This window comes from Phoenix dactylifera, unplaced genomic scaffold (assembly GCF_009389715.1).
Source record: "Phoenix dactylifera cultivar Barhee BC4 unplaced genomic scaffold, palm_55x_up_171113_PBpolish2nd_filt_p 000277F, whole genome shotgun sequence".
NCBI lineage: Eukaryota > Viridiplantae > Streptophyta > Magnoliopsida > Arecales > Arecaceae > Phoenix > Phoenix dactylifera.
In genome coordinates this window covers 407013-430922 of record NW_024067762.1, presented here as the reverse complement: position 1 = coordinate 430922, position 23910 = coordinate 407013, and the positions used below count along the sequence as shown (strand labels likewise).

General features: G+C 40.4%; 1 protein-coding gene and 1 long non-coding RNA gene across 6 annotated transcripts in view; one reads left to right on the top strand and one right to left on the bottom strand.

Moving 5' to 3' along the window:
• The first annotated feature begins 3809 nt into the window (after positions 1-3809).
• The window catches only part of LOC103719124 (MADS-box protein EJ2-like), a 47498-nt gene continuing 27397 nt past the window's right edge, over positions 3810-23910 (top strand). For 4 of the 5 annotated variants that reach the window (XM_026809264.2, XM_008808204.3, XM_008808205.3 and 1 more), the window contains exon 1: positions 3810-4176. In XM_026809264.2, the coding sequence (XP_026665065.1) occupies positions 3992-4176 (185 nt within the window). In that variant the 5' untranslated portion in view covers positions 3810-3991. The remainder of the gene's footprint in view (positions 4177-23910) is intronic. The other variant, XM_008808208.4, reaches the window with a different exon arrangement.
• Positions 21362-23910, bottom strand: part of LOC113463534 — a 39372-nt gene continuing 36823 nt past the window's right edge. The window contains exon 4 of the long non-coding RNA XR_003387893.2: positions 21362-23596. This is a non-coding gene — a long non-coding RNA (uncharacterized LOC113463534). The remainder of the gene's footprint in view (positions 23597-23910) is intronic.

Below are 23910 nucleotides of genomic sequence, written 5' to 3'. Positions count from 1 at the left end.
GGAACAGTTGCCGAGTCGACTCCAGAAAAGCATGAGTCGACTCCCGCTACAGCCGAGTCGACTCCTGATCGCGCGAGTCGACTCCGACCCCCAACGGACATATTGTCAGGTTGTGCAGAGTGTGCAGAATGGGCAGAAAAAGGTGTCTAACGGCTAGTTTACATGGAGGATGGCTTAAATATCCACAGAGGACTGTAGCAAGGCACAGAAGCACCATTCCATTCAAAGAAATCAAGCATTCATTCTCTGCATACTTGTCTTCAACGAAAAGAAGGAAGAGCGCCATTAACTCCATCCAACTTCCTCTTCCCAGCATTTTAAAGAAGCCTCCTCCTGCATTCAAGTCGACCAGACATTCCAGAGGAGACTCAAAGTTCAAGAAGCCCTACTCTACTCCAACTCAAAAGTGTTTGAGGGCTCTTAACTTCTCTCTAGTTTATATTGTAGCAAATCTGCTTTTTAAGAAGCTCAGTTTTTCTGTTTGTTTCTTATTCTTTTCATATTGTCTTTGCTTGGTTCAATCGGGGGATTGAATCAAGGGTGTAGAGGTTGGTTGGTGAGCCGAGTGTAAAACCAACGTGTAAGGGTTCGATTGTGATCCCGGAAAAACAATCGGGGTGGTTCTAGTCGGTGAGCCAGGGAAAACCGACCGAGTTCGTTGTGAGCTCGTAAAACAACAAGTTTGGTTGTGAGCTTGTAAAACAACCGGCTGTAATCCAAGGGGTTATAGTGAATTCCCAAGTGAGACTTGAGGAGTGGACGTAGGAGCAAGGGTTAGCTCCGAACCACTATAAAAGCCTTGTGTTTGTGATTGTTTGTCTCTTTCTTTTACTCTCATTTCATTCACAGCACATAGCAATTAATTAACCATCTTGGTAAAGCATTAATTAGTCATCCACAATGTTTTAATTGCAAAATTATTTTAAAACCCAATTCACCCCCCCTCTTGGGTTGTCTATCTGGGCAACAATTAGGATTTCAAATTAAATTAGAGTCCTACTTGGAGTAGGATTTCTAAAGTCCTAATTGGTTTAGGGCTGAAATTTGAGAAGTCCTAATTAGATTAGGAGTTCTTAAGTCCTAATTAATTTTAATCTAATTAATCCAATGACTCCTAATTGGATTAGGATTGAAGAGTTCAATAGAGTCATAGTTCAATTAAATCCTAATTAGATTAGAATTTGAAATGAAAGGAAATGGGTGCACCTAATTCTATTTGGAATAGAATCGAACCCCTAGCATTGGACCCAACCCAATCACCACTTAATATGATTAAGTGGTTGATTGAAATGGGATAAGAAGGAGGGGCGTACGCCCCTCCCTTGGTGCCGTGCGTGGAGAAAAGAGGAGGGGCGTACGCCCCTCCTAGCTAGCCAAGTAAGGGGATAAAGATGAGCTCCTAAAAATTAGGAGCTCATCCTTATCCCTTAGGAGATTAAAAAAGAGGAGGAATTTCGGCCCCTCCTCTTCATGTTTTCTCTAGAGAATTCGGCAGCACCTCTCCTCCTCCCATTCCTCCTTTCGGCCGCAAGATAGAAGGGAAGAAAAGAAGCCTTGGCGTGGCCTCCTTGATCCCCTTCCTTGGTTCCAACGCGAAGAAAATAAAAAGGCTGTGAAGGGCTTTTGTTCTTCTTCCATTGAACCTTCCTTCTTCTTCCTCCTCTCAAGGCAATCAAGAGTTGATTCAAAGGAAAGGATTTCAGTCATCAATAGCCATCTCTGCAAGGGAGCTAGCACCCCAGGGAGATACGAAAGCTTCGATCGGTTCACTACTTCGTGTGGATACCCGTAGAGGCCGGACGCGTGTGCAGCTTCAATCAAACCTTCAACAAATCCACGAATATCAGATTTGTGGAGACCATCTACCCGCATAAGATAAAGATCTGATCTTCTTAATGATTTATAAATGGTTTAAAAGAATTAATTCCAATCTATCTACAAACGAAGTTTTTAAAAATACGTTCATGCGATGAATGGAATTTTGCATGCCTTTTCGCTGCGATCTGAAATTTTTTTGAAATTTTCTGCGACATATATTAGATCCCAACAATAATATAGTATTATATAGTATTAAAATATAATAAGATAAGATATGATATAATATAATAGAATAATGTATTATAGTGTAATATAATGTAATATAATAAGATATGATATGATAACATAAATAATATTAGTTAATAATTATAATAATATTCTAATATAAAGTGTTATGATTACTAATTTTACATATTAATATATTATTAGATAGTATAATATTTTTATGGTATGTGTTTATGGATATTTTGGTCACAATGAAAATTACTTAAAGCCAAAACAACTTTCTAACATCTATTAGAAAGCTTTTTGGAAAAAAGCTCTAAAACGAAGCTTTTCCAAATATAACTTTTCAGCCTTTTAAAAAAGCCAAATCAACTTTCAGATTCTTTTACCAAATACTACTATACCAGTTAAAAGTGCTTTTAGAGGGTTGGAAAATATTTTCTGGGCCACCAAAAGCTTTGCCAAACAGGGCCTTATGTTTCTTCTTCAAGAAAAGGAGAAGATAGAATCAAGTCTTAAAGGGAAAATAGGAGCTTTTTTGCATAAGCTCATCCCATAAACCGCAAGATATGGGATTAATAGCGTTTGCTGAATCAGACCTAGTCGTGGTTCAGTGAAGCCCAGATAAGGGACAAATAAGGGACAGAAATTGGACCTTATTTAGACTAGATTTTAAGCTAGCTCTAGGCCTGACTTCAAGCTTAGCTTTCGGGCTTGGTCTAAGCCTAGGCTTCGACTGCACCCAAATTAGGCCAAGGATCTACTCGAGCTCAGCCTGAAATATCTATGGGTCTATAGTTAAGCCAAAACCTAATCCAAACTTTCTCGGGCCTAGTCCATAGCCCGACATAAAGTTGGCCCGATCGGGCCTACTTCCAACCCTACCTGCATGACTCAACCAGAGGCACGTACACCCTCCTTCTCATCTTGTTCCGACGGAAAAGAAGGCCAATAATATGTAATATAATATAACTATATACAAAATCTAATAATAAAATGTGATGCTCTTTATCATAACTTCTCATCTTTTATTTTCAAAAATAAAAACAAAAATTTATTTTACCTTTAAATTTTAAAATATAAATATGTTTATTGTAATTTTAAAAGTATAAATATGATGACGATGACCAAGGTGGTAGTAGTAAGGGTAGAGATAATGAAGGCAATAATAGTAGCAGCGGAAATAGTGGCAACAAAGACACTAGCAATATAGTAGCAATACAAGAATGGTGACGATGACGATAGTGATGATAGAAGCAATATTGTTTGTGATGAGAGCAATGATGGTGATGATAATACGGCAGAAATAGTGGTAGAGGTTGTGGTGGTGATGGTATGATAGAGGTGTGAGAGTGCCAATAATAATAGTTGTGTGGTGAAGCTGGCGATGGTGGCAATAGAAGTGGTGCTGGTCATGATAATAAAAGACATCAGTTTCTAATTTTTAAAAAAATATCTCAATTTTATTTTAAAAAATAAAAGATAAATGCCAAATGAGCCCTGAACTTATATGCTATAAATATGGAACCTTTGTTAGAAGAGACGAAAAAGGAGCAAAATATCTAATCGCAATGCAGATATCTTAACAAGAAATATTCACTTGCCACGCGTCAACCTACGATTTTGCGGGCCCCACCTCACCCCACCAAGCCAGGACACGAGTCGCTCCCACATCCCGCGGCGCAACTTAGTGGGCCGCTCTGGAGGCACAGTACATCGATCGGTAACGAGAGGGCGACGCCATCCCTTTGCCGCGGAATACCGAACCGCCCCATCCCCACCACGCCTACGTGTCGCGTCCCGAGCGGGGAGCGAGGTGCCACTGGCGAATGAAGACTGGAATCCTCCACGGGGCCTCCCCTCTCTCCGTTCTCCTTCTTCGGCCCTCAAGACCCCGAGCCCACCCTAGCGGCTTAAGGTTAGGGTTCCGGCGTCTCCGGCGGCGGCGATGAGAAGGGGAAAGGTCCAGCTTCGGCGAATCGAGGACAAGGCCAGCCGCCAGGTGAGCTTTTCCAAGCGGCGGAGCGGCCTCTTCAAGAAAGCTCACGAGCTCGCCGTTCTCTGCGACGCCGAGGTCGGCATTTCCGTCTTCTCCGCCAGCGGCAGGCCCTACGAGTTCTGCAGCTCCTCCAGGTACGCTTTCTCCACCTCCATTAGGTTTCCATTCTCCTCCTTCGGCTTAGGTCGTCGGATCCATCGAACCCCTCAGAGCCCAGCCCTTAGGTTCTCGGCCGCCCAGCTCGTCAAACACTTCGCTCGTCTTCGTTCTTGAGATGGTGGTGATGTGTTCGGGCTTTGGATGGGACAGGAGAGAAGAAAGGCGAACGAAAGACGGAACAGTGGCCGGCGATCTTCATCGGTTTATCTACACCCGGGTTCGTTTTTTTTTTTTTCACTGGCTCCGCTGCACCGATTTTTCCCTCGATTTTCTGAGGCGGTTCTGTTCGATGGATCCGGTTCTGTTCGATGGATCTTGGAAGTGATCGAAAAGGCGTCATAGAATATCTAGGCTTGCGTGTGGATTACGTTATTTCATGCATTCCCGATGACATGCGCTATTTAATAGCTGCTGCAAAACTCCAACTAGGTGCTCGCCTGCCTTCATCTGAATGAGGTGTATCTGCTGCAGAACTCCAAATTATTATATTGTACTTGTTATTTTGTTTTTTTTTTTTGTTAGAATGGATGACTCATATACTTTTAATACGATTCCAGTACTCAGGCAACTCTCCCTCACCAACCCATAGGCCCTCCGGAGTGGTCAGCCACATACAAGGCTGTTGGAAAACCATGCATGCTGCAGAAAATTAAATCCGCAGCGGAAGAAGCATGCACGGATTCGTTCATCGCATGAATATATTTTAAAACCGTTCATAGATAGATTAGGATTAATTACTTTAGATAAGAAAGATCATATATTCACCTTGTGCGGGTAGATGTTCACCACCATCTGATGATCGTAGTAATGTTGAAAGGCTCGCTTGAAGCTGCACATACGTCGGACCTCTACGGGTATCCATACGAGGTAGAGGACTAATCAAAGCTTTTGAATCTCCTCGGGATGCTAGCTTCCTTGTAGAGAGCTTTCATGGCTGAAATCCTTTCTTGAACAATCAACTCTTTGATTGATCTCAAGAGGAAGAAGGACTAGAAAGGGAGGAAGAAGGACCACCCCTTTTGCTGCCTTTTTCTTTCAAGCAGTGGAAGAAGGATGGAGAGGAGAGGATGCCGCCAATAACCAAAGAAAAGAACCAAGGGGGGCCGGCCCCTTTTTTCTTTTCCTTTTAAATCCAAGCCCTAGGCGTGGACTCCTCCTAGAAATTAGGAGGAGCCACGCCATCAGCCCTTATCTTGATTAGGAGGGGCCTATGCCCCTCCTTTTCTTTTGCTCACGCACGTCCCAAGTCATTCAATTGAGTTGGGGTGTGGGCTGATTTCTTTGGGTGTCTAATCCTCTTCTAAAGAGGATTAGGTGGCCTCCAAGACTTATCCATAAGAGTCCTAATCTAATTAGTACCCAATTAAATCATGACTCAATTGAACTCTTCAATCCTAATCTAATTAGAAGTCATCTTTATCTATTAGATCAAAATTAATTAGGACTCTAGGAGTTCTAATCAAACTAGGACTCATATAATTTTTGTCCTAATCCAATTAGGACTTTAGGAATCCTACTCTAAGTAGGACCTAATAATTTGCAATCCTAATCTAATTAGGACTCTAGAAGTCCTACTCCAAGTAGGACTTTTGAACCTTATCTAATAAGATCAAGCCCAATTAATTAAGTTCAATTGATTCAATCAAATTGCAATCAAATTGCAATTATTCCTTCTTCAATTCACTAACTCTTAGTGGGTTAAACCAATTATCGATCAAATTGATATTCATGAACTATTGTGATTCCAAATCATAATTCAACCATCAGATCGGTCAATACCTCTAATGTGTGTGACCCCATAGGTTCTATTCTGTTTGGTTGTGAGATATATTGTCATCTCTATCACAATATCATTGAAAACTCTTTTCAATGGGTTGGAACAATTCTAACTCATCTCACCAGCAATCATCGACCATCAAGATAATTTCTGTGAGTCTCACCATCCACTAGTGATACCTAGCAGCATGTAGTGGCTATCCAGTAGAATGGAATGAATGAACCTCTAAGTGCAGTTATCGTATGATACAGTCCTTCTATCGTGGATCCTTACAAGATGGAGGTTATGGATAACTCGCAAACTCCTTCGTCTGTCATATGTCAAGATTTATTCGACTTTAGTTCGAGAGTGGAAAACTCCTTTTTCACTTCACATACTGCCCTGGCCAAGGTCTTACGAACTCAGTCTTATAAATCACATAAGATCACTTCTTATCTACCAAGGTCGATGGATTCCATGTAGGTACATACCCTACTCCTACAGTGAACCTACTGCAGCCAATCTGCACCACAAGGATCCATATGGATGGAGACTATATATATGTACAGTCAAACTACAACAATCTCACTATGAATAGTCGAAGCATCGCAGGTCAAAGAACTAGTCATACTACTACAACATCAAGTAAGTCACTGACTAGTGGATAGACATCCAAGTGACTTCTTGTTTTGGTCACGTTCAGTACCCTTATTCTCTAACAAGCACCTTCACTATCATTTTAGTGTTCCTACACTGTGGACTTGAGACTCGTTTATACAAAAGAAAAAACGATCTGTGCACTAATCTCATCGGATCAATCACCATCCCCGTGATGATCCATCAATCAAGAGCATTTAGAAATTAATCACCTATGACATATGGCTCAAATTCTCAACTCTTGAGAATATGCATCATCTTATTAATTTCTTGGACGATTCATAGACACACAATATGAATGAAACATATGCCCATTTATTATTCAATAATAAAGTCAAGTACAAAATTATGTTCCAGAATAAATTGTGTCAGCCAGATTGGCTTCTAGGGCATACATCTAACAGAGGCTACCCAATCTGCAGCTGCATTGGCCTCTTTATAAACTACTTAGCTTGAAAAGCGGCATCTCCACCAATCACGGTCCGAATATTTTGGAGTAAGGGGTGGCACCTAACCACGCTGCCGGTGCCCCCTGATCCAGCCTATCACTGTCGCCGAGTTACCCTCGAGCAAGACTATGCTGGCCCGCAGAACATACCGGGCTTGACACAAACTAGCCCAAGTTGTCCTCAGCTCCGCCCCTGGCATGGAGATGTCGAAGATCTGACACCCATCAGCAACAATCATTCTGGAGTACAGGCCTCTGATGACAAACCTGCACAACCTCTTCTGCTACCGCCTAGCATGCATCCGTCAAAATTGACCTTAAGAAAGCTCGGGAGTGGGGGCTTCCAGATGAAGAACATCGTTCATGGCGCTACAAGAGCAGATGTAAAGCCTCAAATGCCCCGAGCTATCAGAGGCTTGTCCGATGGACCTGCATGGGTGATCTTCGCTGCCTGTGCCCGGGCCCGCTCCATGATGGATCTGGGTGTAGGGCTGCTCTCTCTGAAAATTAAAGCATTTCTGGCCAACTAGATATGGTACCAACTAGATATGGTAAGACGTATAAGTTACCACAGTGGCTACATACCGGGTCTGAGGGGCAATGGCCCACCGTCTGAGCACCTGAGTGAAGGAGCCCAAATGACACCGAGCATTCGACGGGATAACGACAAGCCTCCAAACCTTCGTAACTCGCTTGCACTAAAATAGAGCGTGGTCCACAGTCTCATCCACCTGGCAACTAGGACACTGAGGTTGGATGCCTAGTCCCTGCCCGCTCAACATCAATGTCGTTGGCAACCGGCCCCAAGCCACCTTTCAGAGAAACCATTGAAGACCGAACATCCAGATTCAGGCGCAGTCCTACCTCGGGTGCTGCTCACTCCGAAGGAGTCTATAAATGTCTCTCTCTGACTTTGGGGCTGCAGACGTATGCAAAACCCTCACATCCGAGCTAGTACTTTTTGGAACAGGCAACGACTAAACTCTCTCTGCAAGGTGCTTGCCAAACAGATAACCGATCCTGTTGGTGTCCCACCCAGCCCCCTCAGGGCGTAAAAGATCGCAAACTCGTAGTCTGCTCATGGCATCAACTAAGGTACACGGCATCGACCGAATCGACGTACTAATAAAGACTGGTATCGGTCTTTATTGGTACCGAACTGGTTCCACTTTAAAAAAAAAATGCACGGACGCGCGCGTGTCCGTGTTCGGCTCTATGGCATTAAAAGCAGGGCTTGCTGCCCCGCGCGGAGAGCCCGCATGGGGAACCGCGCGCGCGCGATTCCCTGTGCGTGGTCCGCGGTTCGCATTGTGTGGAATGCGCGCAGGCGCGAGTCGGGGACGCGTTTCCCACTCGCGCCTACACCCCCGCGCATGGGCCTCTCTCTTTTTTTTCCCTTCTCCTGTTCTTCTTCTCGACCCTTCTCCTCCTCTTCTTTCTTCCCCCCCTCTCATCTTCTCTTCTCCTCTCTTTCCCCCCTTCTCCCGCGAGCAAAGAAAGGGCCGGAACTGCACCGGAGAATGGACGATCCTTGTCAGCCCGAGGGAGGAGCTAAGCTTCTTCTTCTCCTCTCTCTTCTTCTTCCTCTTCTTTCTTCCTCTTCTTTCCTCTTCTTCCTCTTCTTCCCCGATGCCAGTACCGGGCTTGTACCATTGCAAACCGACCGGTGCGAACCGCACTGGTTCCCACCGATACCGGGCCGTTCGGTTCCGTCCCCTTTGGTTGTACCGTATCGGTGCTGGCTGGCATCGGTACGGTACAGACTGAACCGACCGGTTCAGTAGACTTTGGCCTCAACGTTGACCATGGTTGGCTAGAGCCTCACCAGGAGAGTGCCACCCAAGGGTCCACCACATCCACACAGCATCCAATGTCGATCTGCCACCTGGTGTTAGCCAAGACAGTGGGCACATACCTGCAGATCTCTCACCAGAGGGAGCACCTCCAACCACTCCGAGCTGCCCCACTCGCAGTAACCGGTCCATAGTGGGCAATCATCACTTGAGTTCAGAAGCACTGCAGCTCAAGTATAAGTCTTGCTGCATGCTGAGCAACCAACGCCTCCCTCATAAGAAGCGATTGGACACCCAGCCCTCCCTCGCGGTCGGCGAACAAATCGTCTCCCATGCCAGCAGATGCACCCGTACTTGTTCTTTTTATTTGTATGCGACTTACTTCGTTGATTGGACGATAGGCTACGAGATTCGTAGATTGGATTTGTATGAACAAAAACTACATGCACAAAAAAAATAATGTTGCTGAGGAATTCGGATATAACAATTTATATATTTACATGTTAAATCTAAATAGACAATATGATTCAAATGACAGAATAGATTGTGAGTCTTGGAACCCACATATACACATGAAAATATTATTGTTGTAATCTGATGTAGTGTAGAAGAAGCTACTTTTGGTCAAGAAGTCAAAGTCTTATCTCTTTAATTTTTAGTAAGTTGTGTTTTAGTAAGTTGTGCTTAGTAAGTTGTGTTTTTAGTAAGTTGCGTTTAGTAAGTTGTGTTTGCATTTATTTTGGGTTTGGAAATTGTAATGACATTTAATTGGGTGGTTGAGAGTTGGAGCATGATTAATGCTTAGACTAGTATAAATAGACTATGGGTAGATTAAGAGCAGATTGTGATTACTAAACTATTTGATATATGAGATAACTTGAGCTTGTAGCACGCCTTATCCATCCCCTTTTCTTGTTGTGAATGATTGTTCATCCATTTTTCCTTTTCATTTGACCTTCCCCTCTTATTATTTGGTATCAGAGCTTATGATTACGCTCTTGGGTTATTCTCTTTTTTCTCATAGCGGCATGAGGAGGTAGAGGACGATGTGGCAACCGAATGAGGGACAAAAGGGATGATGAACTTCAAGCACTTCGAAGACAAGTCGAGGAACTTACTTTCCGTCTTGAGCATCGAGAAGCTCGTAGTGAGCGATGTGGTTCAAGCCGTGGGTCTTCTAGTGACGAATCCGATAAGAATCCATTTGCCAATCCTAGAGGACGATTGGAAAGGATGTTCTATCGTGATTCCGTCACTTTGAAGATTGATTTATCGAAATTCCATGGTCACCTTCAACTTGAAGAGTTTCTTGAATGGCTTAGCACCATTGAAAAATTCTTTGAATATAAGGAAACATCGGAGATTCAAAGAGTGAAGCTTGTTGATACAAGGCTTCGTGGTTATGCTTCGTGGTTATGCTTCGGCATGGTGGGATAAAGCTTAAGAGATGGGCTTCGCAAGGAAAAGCCTAAGATTTCTTCTGGGGAGAAAATAAAATCTAGGCTCAAGGTGAAATTCCTTCCGGTGGATTTTGCTCAAATGGCCTTTTCTCAATTCAACAATTTTCATCAAGCGTCTAGAGGTGTGATTGATTACATCGAAGAATTCTACAAGCTAATGACTTACAATGATCTTCAAGAATCCGAAGAACAATTTGTGACGAGGTATGTTGGCGGTCTAAGAATTTCAATTCTGCATGAAGTAGAAATGCATCAATTATGGAAACTCAATGATGCGTATCAACTTGCCTTGAAAGTAGAGGCTAAGCTTGCTCATAATGAAAGGAAGAAATTTGTGGAGGTACAATGTCTTTACCCACCCTCCAAAGGAGAGTCTTCACATGGTGGAGGTACAAGTTCTAATGTTCGTGGTGTTCCTAAAGACACTACAAAACCAACTTCGAATACTCATGGTGGGAATTATTTTGGCTGCTCCAACAACCCCAATTCTTGTTTCAAGTGTGGACAAATTGGTCATTATTTCAACACTTGCCCAAAGAGACAAGTTGATGCTCGTGCGAATCTTGTGGGAGAAGAATATGAAAACTTCGATGATTCAAAGCCCGTGTATGCTAAAAAAAGGTGATATTGAGCAAGTGGAGGTTGAATTGGAAGAAGGTGAAAGTCTTGTAATCCAAAGGGTTCTTTCTACTCCAAAGGTTAGTTTGGATGAAGATTGGCTCCGCTCCAATATTTTCAAAACTCGGTGTAAACTCATGGCAAGGTACGTACTATTGTGATTGGAGGAAGTTGTGAAAAATTTGCTTTTCAAGAAATGGTGAACAAGCTCAAGCTTCAAACCGAGCCTCATCCAAAGCCTTATCGGATTGCTTGGTTCAAGAAAGGCAATGAGGTAAAGATTACTAAACGCTGCCTAATCTTATTTTCTATTGGTAAAAATTATCAAGACCAAGTATGGTATGATGTAGTTCCTATCGATGTCACATACTCCTAGAAAGACCGTGACAATATGATAGGCATGCCATTCATGATGGGCATAAGAATACTTACACCTTTAAGATGGGAAGGATTGAGATTGTTCTTTTACCATGTAAAAAGGAAAAAGCTCCCAAATCTTTACAAGAGGAGGGTAGTAATTTTCTCACTATGTTAAAATTTGTAAAAGAAAGTGGGCTTGTCTATTTGTTGGTTGCAAAAGAAAAAGGAGAAGACCATAGGTGTTCCTAGTGAGCTAGAACCACTCTTGGAAGAATTTGGTGATGTTATGCCCGATGAGTTACCTAATGGGCTTCCTCTTCTACGGGACATTCAACATCAAATTGACTTGGTTATCGGGTCAACTCTTCCTAACAAAGCCCATTACTGAATGAGTCCTAAAGAACATGCGGAGTTGAATTGTCAAGTTATAGATTTGTTGAAAAAAGGCACATTAGAGAAAGTATGAGTCCTTGTGCGGTTCCGGCCTTGCTAACTCCAAAGAAGGACGGGTCCTGGAGGATGTGTATTGATAGTTGTGCCATTAATTGCATTACTATCAAATATCGATTTCTTATTTTTCGAATTGATGATATGTTTCGTATGCTTGCGGGTGCTAAGTGTTTTCAAAGATTGATCTTAGGAATGGCTATCATCAAATTCGAATCAAGTCGGGTGATGAATGGAAGACCGTTTTCAAGACAAGAGAGGGCTTGTATGAATGGCTAGTTATGCCATTTGGTCTCACAAATGCTCCAAGCACTTTTATGAGGGTAATGAATCAAGTCCTTCGGCCTTTCATTAGTAAAACTATTGTTGTTTACTTTGATGATATTCTTGTGTGTAGTCCCAACAAAGATGAGCACATAGAGCATTTGAAGGCTGTTCTAACCACTTTGAGAGGTGAAAAACTTTATATAAACCTCAAAAAGTGCTCTTTTATGACCGATAGCCTAGCTTTTCTAGACTTTGTGTTGACTTCTACAGGTATTCAAGTAGATGGGGAGAAGATTAAGGCCCTGTTTGGGGGAGCTGTTAGTAGTAGAGCTTTTAGAAGTAGAGCTGTTGGAAGTAAAGCTGTCTGAAGCAGAGCGTTTATAAAAAGCTGTTTGCTGTTTGGTAACTACATTTCTAAAGTGCTGTGACACTTTAACATGTGTTTGGTAAACAAACTGAGAAAGTACTTTTGTGTGACAAATTGACCATAAAGGACATTACCAGTATTATATAATAGAGCATAATAAAATATAATATATATTAATACATAAATATATGATATAGTATTATATTAATGTAATGTAATATAATATTATTATAATATAATACTATAACATTATGTATTATAGAATAATAATTTAATATAATATTAAAGTATTTAATATAACATATCAATGTATTATGATATAATGTAATATAATATTATATTTATAGTATAATACAATAATAAATATATAAAATATTATAATTATTAGTGTAAATTAATTTTTCATCCTTCTAATGACCATTTATCTCTCTAACAAATTTTCTAGCTAGGTGATAAAATTGGTTAAATAATTACTAATATTTATTTTTATTTATTTATTTATTTATTTAGATCAGATTATTTGCCACTCACTCATTATTTTTATTTATTTATTTATTATTTTATTTTATTGAAATATAGAGGGGTCGCCGGCCATGGGTGGTGGCCGGCATGGTGGCTGCCACCGTGGGCAGCCATGAGCTCCCAAAACAAAAAAAAAAGAAGAGGAAAAAGGAACAGAGGCGGCGGCGTTGAGAGGAAGAAGAAAATAGAGAGGGAGAGGGAAAGGATGGGTGAGAGAGGAAGAGGCAGGATGAGGATTTTGGGGGAAAAAGTGTGATTTAAATGGGGGTATTTTGGTTCAAAAAATAGCTTCCCGACAAAGCTGAAAACAACGTTTTTGGAAAGCTCCAATTGGAGCTTCTTCCCAAAAGCTGTTTTCAGCTTTCCGCAAAAGCTGAAACAGCTTTTCGAAAATTTTACCAAACACAATTTTTTATCTAAAAGTACTTTTGGAGGGCCAGAAAGTGCTTTTTGGCCCTCCAAAAGCTCCCCCAAACAGGGCCTAAGCCTGTCCAAGAATGGTCTACACTAAGAAGCTTGCAAGAGCTAAGAAGTTTCTATGGATTAGCTTCATTCTATCGCTGATTCATTAGGAATTTCAGCACTATATCGGCCCTTATGATAGATTGCATGAAGAAAGGTGATTTCAAGTGGACAAGGGAAGCCGAAAAGAGCTTTCAACAAATAAAAGAGAAGCTGTCCAACACTCTTGTTCTTACTTTATCGGACTTTGAGAAGATTTTTGAAGTGGATTGTGATGCCTCTCATGTAGGCATTGGCGGGGTACTTAGCCAAGAAGGTCATTCCATTGCTTTCTTTAGTGAGAAGCTTAATGAAGCCAAGAAAAGGTATTCAACCTATGATGTGGAATTCTATGCAATTGTTTAAGCTCTTCGAATATGGCGTTCTTATTTGATTTAAAGGGAGTTCATTTTGAATTCTGATCATGAAGCACTCAAACATATCAATAGCCAAGGAAGCTTGAATCGAAGACATGTAAAATGGGTTTCTTTCCTACAAGAGTATATTTTTGTTTTGAAACACAAAAGTGGGAGTTGTAATAAGGTGGTGGATGCTCTTAGTAGATGGATGGCTCTTCTTAACTCTATGAGTGTGCAACTTGAGGGATTTGATTCAATCAAAAATATGTACGGTGAAGATGAAGATTTTGGTGGCATTTGGAAGCTTTGCAAAGAAGAGGGTGAGGATTATTTCATCCAAAGTGATTTTCTCTTTAAAGGGAATTGTTTATGCATTCCCAAGTGTTCTCTAAGAGAATACCTCATTAAGGAATTGCATTCGGGAGGTTTGGGTGGACACTTTGGAAGAGATAAAACTGTCTCTCTAGTAAAGAAAAAATATTTTTGGCCTACAATCTATCGGGATGTGGTGCACTTTGTGAAGAGGTGTCGGGCATGCCAAACTTGCAAGGGCCAAGCTCAAAATACCGGTTGTTACACTCCACTTCCTATTCCTAAAGCTCCATAGGAAGATGTGAGCATGGATTTTGTGGTTGGCTTGCCAAGGACTCAAAGAGGTAATGATTTTATCTTTGTTGTTGTCGATCGCTTCTCTAAGATGGCTCATTTTATCGCATGCAAGAAGACTATGGATGCTTCATACATTGCCAATCTCTATTTTAATGAAGTTGTGAAGCATTATGGTGTTCCTAAGTCCATTGTTTCGGATAGGAATACCAAATTTCTTAGTCATTTTTGGAAGTATTTGTGGAAAAGAATTGGTACTAATTTGCTTTATACTAGTGCTTATCATCCTCAAACGGATGGACAAACCGAAGTGGTGAATAGGACTTTGGGAAATTTGCTTAGAGCTTTGTCGGCTAAAAAGCCTAAACAATGGGACTTGGCTCTTCCACAAGTTGAATTTTCTTATAATTATGTGGTGAACCGCTCTACCAAAATGAGTCCTTTTGAAGTATTGTATGGAAGACTTTCCCAACATTATCTTGATCTTGCACCTGCACCAAATCCATCCTTGTCTAATAAGAAGGTTGAAGATTTTGCTACTTCAATGGCAAGAGTTCATGAAGTAAGAAAGAAGCTTGAAGAAAACAATGAGAAGTATGAAAGAGTTGCTAATCTTCATCGACGAGCCAAAGTTTTTAATGAAGGAGATCTTGTGTGGGTTTTCTTGAAGAAAGAGCGGTTTTCCTCGGGTTCCTACAACAAGCTCAAAGAAAGGAAGATTGGCCTTTGTTGAATTCTCAAGAAGATCAATGATAATGCTTCCAAGGTTGAGCTGCCTCCCAACATCAACACTCATTCTACTTTCAATGTTCGAGATTTGACACTTTACTATAGAGAGTCGAGTGACAACTCGGGGTCGAGTTCTTTCTCGCCAGGGGAGGATGATGTAGCATAGAAGAAGCTACCTCTGGTCAAGAAGTCAAAGTCTTATCTCTTTAATTTTTAGAAAGTTGTGTTTTAGTAAGTTGTGCTTAGTAAGTTGTGTTTCTAGTAAGTTGTGTTTAGTAAGTTATGTTTACATTTATTTTGGGTTTGGAAATTGTAATGGCATTTAATTGGGTGGTTGAGAGTTCGAGCATGATTAATGCTTACACTAGTATAAATAGACTGTGGTTAGATAATAAAGAGCAGATTATGATTACTAAACTATTTGATATATGAGATAGCTTGAGCTTGTAGCACGCTTTATCCATCTCCCTCTCTTGTTGTGAATGATTATTCATCCATTTATCCTTTTCATTGGACCTCCCCCCTTACCATAATCATAAGAAATTCCGATGTAACAATTTATATATATTTACATGTTAATCTAAATAGATATTATGATTCAATGACATGATAGATTGTGAATTTATATGTATGTGTGTGTATGTACATACTTACATAGATATGTTCACACCATACAGGTATGTATTTGTCCCACATCAGCTATGCATGGATGGATCTTGGATACATATACAGAGCCAATGAACTCGAATTATACCTTCTAGCTAGCCCTTTGAGATAAAGTTTTGGGTTGTGACAAATGGTATCTGAGTAGATCCAGTCTATAGTCCATGTAGACCAAAGGATAATGCAGCATGGGTCTATTTGGGTTAACCATGAGCTGATCATGATATTTGTGATTGGATTTGGGTCTTAAGCCTGATGATAACAGATAAATAGAGAGTTTTAAACAAGAGAATTTCTATTATAATAGTAGATAAAATAAAATATTTGTTCTGCTGGGAAGGAGTGTTGATACTAAAGAGAGCGCATGTTGGGTCTTCGCATTAGGGAAAAGTTACTTAAAAAAAGGAGAGTCTAAAATTCAGGTGGAGTCCAATCATGAGGGTTTCTATTATCATAATAGATACATAGAGGAAGCCATTGATAATGTTGAATTGAGTAATTAGAGTCCATATGATTTGCTTTGGAACTGGTTAAGGACATAAAAAGTGGGGAAAGAAGGTTTAATATCAGATTTTGAAAAATTAAAGGAAACTTGGTCTTTCTTCCTTCAATCCTCATATTGTTTTTCCCTTTAGATTTGGTTGATTTTCATAAGCTTGCCTTGGTAAAACATTTGTCCGTAAAACATTGCTATGCTCCATGCTCTCTTTCTTTTTGTTGCAAAACTCAAAAACAAAGAATTTACATAGAAAATGGATTTTACCATGTTTGCCAAGGTTTAATCACATCAATAACATGTTATTCGTGGTTGATATATATGTATGCATGTATAAATGTTTGCTGTTTGTACAAATCTATACATTTACAATATATAACAAACATACATCTTCGTTTATATGTACAATGTCACTCATTAGTAGGGCTAGAAATAGGCCTAGGCCAAGTTGGCTTTTGATCAATCTTTGGGTTTAGCCTGAAAAGGTTTAGGCTAGGCGAGCATTAAGTTTCAAGCCATGTTCAGATCTAGCCCAAGCCTAGCCCGACTATTGGCCCAAAGCCTGATTGGTCCCTTAATATATCTTCCTTCCAATTGCCCTTTTCTTTGCCCCATCTTAATGTCCACTTTCTACTCCCTCCTTTTTTCTTATAGATAGGGACTATGGTTTGCCATACCGATGCGTATCATCCCGTATTAGGCGCATCATACCATACCAGTATCAAATCGAGACTCTCTACAGGGGATGTAACGAGTCTTGGTAACTGACTCCTGTACCGACATTCCGATACCATATCAATATAATACCAGTACAGGGTCTGGTATCGAGATGCCAAATCTTGTGTGGACAATGTCTCTCTCTAATCTATTTCCCTCTCTTCTGCTCCTCCCCTCTCACCACTTCCTACCTAGCACACCCCCTTCTATTCCATTGTTAGCACCTGCCCTCTCTTCCCCTCCTCCCTCTTAGCACCTCTCTCCCCTCTCTCTTTTAATCTCTCTCTTTCACCCACCTTTCTCGACATGCTTGAACCCCCCTCTTCTCCTAGATCTTTCTTCTTCTTGTCCTAGTGCAAGATGAAATTGGGATGGCCTGCAATGCCTGAGAGGACATAATAAAAAGGTTTAATGAGTTTTATGTTAAAAATAGTTGTTTGCTGTCCAAGACCTACAAACAAAACAGCAAGAAGCTGACTTTTTTTTTATATTTATTTGGTGGTGGTGGGGGGGGGGGGGGGGGGGGGGGGGGGGGGGGGGTTGGGAATACAAAGGGTCAAATAATCCTATTGTGAGGTTTTATGAGTGAAGGAAGATGCGATAACTCAAGATCTAGGGTTATCAAGACTCAATTGGACAATTTGTTGTAACCTTAAAATTAAATTTCAACAAATATTGTTCATAGATCTACAGAGGCAGCCAAGAAAATCAAATCGCAGCGATCGAACAAAAGTGAAATATGTTCTAATGCTGTCGACAGTAAACTGTATATAGAATAAAAGCAACAGAGATGGTGAACAAAATTAGTGGAGAAAGAGAGAGAATAGAAGTAATAGAGAGAGAAGATATAGAAACGAAGTGAAGAGAAAGGCAGCTGAACCAGGCTTCAAAGATCTTCTTTCCTTCTGCCATATATCACTTCTGATGCCAAAATCCAGGTCACATATGAGGCCAATCAATCACCTATCTTCTGATTTGGGCCAAATTATGACTCAATTACATCAGTAAACAAAATCTAATAAAATTTTCCTTAACTACATAATCAATTAAACTTAAGAGGACTCCTAATTATGCTCAGCAATGTTGCAAATGTTGTTCATGCTATAGTGTTTTATGAACAGTACCGCCTCCTATTAACTTCAAAACTAAGATGATATTTGTATATTGAAAAAAAAAATCAAAAGATAATCAATGAATGATAAATATGGGGCTGTTGGATGATGTTCCGGTTACTCCTTGCTTCACAAATGGTCCTCATAGCTAGATGGGGCCCTAAAATACCTTAATTGCTGCCCCAATATCTCATCTCTCTATCGAATTGATCAGCAATCTGAATGCTTCGATGACTGATTTTTGTAGCTATTGCAACCTTCCTAATCTTGATCATTTGATCTTCAATAATTCTACATTGTTTCTCCTTTCTCTTGGTGCCATTTTTTTTGCCTATATATGATCTTTCCTTCCTCCGCTCCCTCATAGGTGGACAATGGTAGGTTGGAGGCTAACTTAGAGCCACGAATGAGGTGTGACTTGGTTTAGCGCATCGAGACAGGCCCTGCAAAATATTTTTGGCCTAGGGTTGTTTTGGAAACGTGGAATGTTAAGAGTTCAAATTATGTAAGGTTTAGAAAGCATCATGTAGTCTAGTGTTCATTTTTTTAAAAACTGAAACCCAATTTCTTTTTCTGAAAACTAAAAACCTTAAACCTATTTGGAGTCACTATGGTTGCATTTTGGAGAGGCAGTGGTAATAGCGGTGATAGTGGTGGCAGAGGCAATAGGAAGCTGGTAGCATTGGCGTTGCTAACACTACCCCCCCCCCCCCCCCCCCCCAAAAGCCGGTATTGGCTCACTAACACTACCACATCAAGGTCATGAAGTATACTGAGCTTGATATTTGATATATACTTTTGCATCATTTATTGAAACCTAATTTGTACCTCAATCTATTATTGATAAAAAAAAAACTACACTAACATTGCTCACTCTACATCCATATGAATAATAGAATCCATTACAATAGCATATGGTTATGATTTTAAATACGAAGAGATACGACCTTTTTAGTGAAATAGAATGCCCTAAATACTAATACTTGAGACGGTGGATGTCCTGTCCCATCATGGCCTATTCATTGACTCATCCAATCTCGACATTTTGCTGGTGCCCCATCCCGATTAGGATGATGGAATGCCTTCCTATCCCACTGATACTTAAAACTTTGACCATAACCATCAGGCATCTCCTAACAATCTCAATCTGACCTTATGAATTCATGTTTGTTAATTATACTTTAGAAAGTGTATTTTTAGTATTATCGTAAGCAAGGTATGCTATGCCAGCATTGAGATCTGTATCGGTTGTCTGGTGGGATGATATGGTACGATACCATGCCATTCTATTCTGGGCTCGTACGGACACAGTGAGCCGGCGAGGGAGGGTGAGAGAGTGAAGGAAAGAGAGGAAAAGAGGGGGAGGGAGAGGGAGAGGGAGGGAGGGAGGGAGAGGGAGAGAGAGGGCTTTCAAGCCCCCATCTCTCTTTTTTCCTCTCTTTCCTTCTCTCTCTCCCCCTCCCTCGCTGGATTTCTCGAACTAAGGGTGGAACTATGCCGGTCCGCCCTCAGTATGGTTCGATAAGTCGCAAACCAGGCAATTCAGGATGGTACCATCTTCCATGATCGTATGCTTTATAAGACTTTAATCACCACATGTTAAGTAATGACAACCTTAGTCCCCTTTCTCATCACTTTTCTAAGTTTCTAAACTCATATTTTAAGCACTTCTCCTCAGTAGAGCCTCTTCATTATTATTATTGTAGTTGCCATAGAAGCAAAGAATGTTTACATAGGATTCCAAACTTATATTTGGGGATGCACATCAAGCAGGTTGGGCTGGCCCAAAGTAGTCTCAAGCTTGGACCAGGTTGCTTTGGATGGTTCCTACTTAGCCTAGCATATGTGGGCCCAAGCTCAGCCTGAGAAAGCTTAGGGGTGTCTTCAAAATTATGAGTTGAAGGTAGGGTAAATTGCTTCCCCCAGCTAGGAATATTGTGCTTTTGGCAGGCATCCTCTGTTATCAATTTCTTGACATTCAGCATTGGGCATCTGTTTGATTTATTGTCTATCTATACTATTTTTCTAGGGTGGGATCCATGATACATCCTTGAATGGGGGATTCTTGTGTTTTGGGCTTCTCCTTCCAATTCTTTTACCACACCTTAAGATGGAAATATTTCTCGGAGTACTATTGGAATTGGAATCGAGTTTGATAGGTTTTCCTGCACAAAAATGAGTTAAATATAGCACTTCGGCACTTCAAGTTGTCATCTTTTGGCTAAAGTTGGCATTTTTGCCTAAAGATGGAATCTTGGTGGAATTTGTTATTCTGCTTGTTGCTCCTTCGAGTGAGACTAAGATTGCTTCTAATTGCTATATTCCTAATAAATTAAGTGAATGCATTGGTGTGGCTATCTGTGGTTTTTGAGTTTAGGCATTTGTGTTTAGACTTTTGTTATGACCAAGGTCCGTCGGACCGACTATACCGATGTATTGGTGGAAACCAGTACTGGTTCCAACCGTACCAAACCGGCCAACAAAGCGGACGCAAAAAAAAAACGCATGTTCGCATCCACGCGCGTAGAAGCATTAAATGCCACTGAGTGGCATTAAATGGCCCCGCACGGGGAACGGCACATAGGCGTGGGGAATCGCTCGCGGGCGCAATTTTCTGCTGGGGAATCGGCCACGGGCGCGGTTCCCTATGCGGGAATCGCGTGCGGACGCGAGCTGCGAGCGCGATTCCCTGCTTTCGCCTGTGTGGGTGCGCTTCCCCGCATGGGCGTGGTTCCCAGGTCGGAGAACTGCTCTCGAGGAACCGCACGCGAGCGCAGTTCCCAGCTCATCGCACGCGGTTCCCAGCCACGCTTGTGGTACACAGTGAAAAATGGCCGATTCTGGCCCCTATATGGCCGGAATTGTTTTTCATAACTGAATCGTACCCGTGGGGCCGGTACCGGCGTGGTACGCGGTGAACCGGCTGGTTCGGGCCGGTTCAGCAGACCTTGGTTAGGGCCAAATCTATTTGCTTTCTTTTTGTTGTTAAGAAGGGAATCTCAGTTTTAAAATTTTATAAAGAATGAGAGCAGTTACTTTTGAGCTTAAGTCACCCATTTTGTATTTGAATTAATTTCATCATGTGATTTAAATAATTCAATTATTATAATAAACAAAATAAATTATCATATATCAACTAAAGATCACAAATTAAAATATCTAAAATTTTGTTTTATAATAGATCAAAGTAAAAAAAATCTTCCAACCCCCTTCGATAATTGTTTAAAATCATGTTTATAACTACCTTGATTCGACAATTTATGTAACTTTTTTTATTGGAAGAATAATTCCTCAAAGTCTAAACAACTAGTTATCTTATATTATAGATAACATTTAGTATCGTATCTATACAATATATATTTGTAGTATATACAACTAATGTATATGTACATACTATTGCAAATAATAGGCAGGGATATTGGGCTTATAAACCTCAACTTTGCTTGAGCCAAAGAATTATGACCCAACCATAGTTCGTAGAACCCGTTTTGATACATGTACGGTTATTATACCCAATACAGTGTCAGTGTAGTTGGCTCGTTATCAATACTCAATATGCCCCAATAAAGAGTATCAGTTTGTTGTTGGTATGATACATTATTACCTGGTAGGCTGGTACCAACTGGTGCAGTCCGTATGGTGAACCATGGATCAACCAGCTAGCTTGTAGAAAACATTGGCCCAATCCACTTAAAATACAGCTGAATCAGTGGTGCCTTGACTGGCCCAGCCCAATATGAATCCTTCTTGCATTAGAATCTCTGTAGATACTTTGCTCCTTTTCCCTCTTCTGGTGTGCAGATTTTTTGAGAAACCCACTTTCCTGCACCTACACTAGCAACCAAAAGATACTTTTATACCCACTTCTACTTTAGTTAACCAACCATCGTAATCAGTTTTTTATCAATATGTTGCGGCTATCAAGTTATGTTGTGGCACCCATATTTATGGATGGTAACTTGGCCAGTTCCTGCCCATTTCTTACCACGAACTAAGGTATCTAAGTTATAAGCAACAATCTAACAAACCTTACCCATTTCTCATCATAGTCAAGTTAGAACTTGGGTTTTTCATATTCAAGACACCCACATTCCATGTTTAGAGCCATTCATTGGGCTTGAAGAATTTGCTTGTTATCAATATAGCGTATAGCCAACTTTTGTTACTACTTCTTAATGCCTTAAAATTCTGAATTATAACATTTGTCAAGATTCCTATCTGTGTGAAAATTCTACCCCCTGAATTGCTCTTAGGATCTAGCTTAACCCTTTTCAAGCTTGTTCTACAACAAAGGTGGGATTTTCTAAGACCTAGCTACATGTACTAGTAATTCAGTCAAAGGAGTAAACTTTTGACCTATATTCTCACTTTTGGGCCTACGAATATAAGATAACCCTAGTCACCTATGACATAATACACTTTTAAAAGTTTGCTTGTATCATTTCATGGTGCATGACAACGACAAGCTTCAACCTTTCAAAGTTGAAAGTGTTTCACTGGTACATAATTTAGTCCTGTGTTTATTGTCGCAAATCAAAGTCCTTAAAGAGATGACTTTTTTATAGTTGTATCTTGTGTTGATTGTGCACCCACACTCGTGTGATGATAACATAGACATTTCATGGAAGCTTGCTAACAATGTTGCATAAAACTTACTAGCACTTAGCAGTCTTCAACTAGGTATATTAGTTCCAAGATGAGCTTTATAAGGCCTCTCTTTCTCCGACCAACCATTGCTTTGTTGTCTGAGGAACTAAGCTTACTACATCAATAAAAGTTTTAGGTACCTAATTCATTGCCACCTTGTCTCCATATTATTACCAAGGATGCCAAACTCTAAGACTAATTGCTGTATAATGCATAATAATAATGCTATGTTTCATATGTTCGTGTCATCCATTCCTCTTTCCAAATTCACACCTTTAATGGTTCTCAATTAATCCATTTATTAAAATTCAATACTTGATGTTACATCTACTTTGGTAATTTACTGTGTTAAGAATCTTTTTAGTAAAAACAAGCTGAATATTACTGTCAGATGATTTATAAGAAAACATGCACTGTATTATGATGAGATCAGGTTATGCCCTTGAATTGCTTATATGCATTATTCTTAACAATAAATCCTCGAGCAAGGGCTCCCTAATAGGAAAAAAAAACCTCAAATACATATTTGAAATGTGAAACACATGTTTGATATGGAGAGGATTATTTTGTGGATGGTTGGGTTCCCACTAATTTCTGACATCTTAGAAATCAAAAAGAAGATAGTTGCTTGTACCAAAAAAAGAAGATGGCTTGTTTCTTCCTCTCTCTTCCCTTTCTGCTTTCACATGCATAAATCATGTGGTGTAGCAAAGTACATGAAGCCATTCCAGCCAGATCAAGATTGGTTTCTTATATCTATCTTCCTCTTGCCTGCCTGCCTCCCTCTCCCTCTTTCAAACTTTACGTAATCCTTTCTTCTCATGCGTATGCAGACCTTTTTCACCAGCTAGATGTTTATATGAGAGTGAACTGGCTCACAACATGATTTGAGAAATCAAGAATGGAGAAACCCCGATTTTTGTGCTAGAATAGTACATTTGTAGATACTTAAAAGCCACAAACAAGATAGTAAAGCCAAAAAATATGGAACCTACAAGTTAACCCAGATCAATTAAAACAAATCAACATTTCTTGCAAAAGAAGATTTTGAACTTAAGTACTCCTATTCCCTCATTGATGAAAATTGTTCCTCACCTAGTTTGGTTTTCTCATGACCGCAGCATAATTTTTATTAGTTAATGTTTAACCAAATATATGCTATCTTTATGATTGTCACAATATAT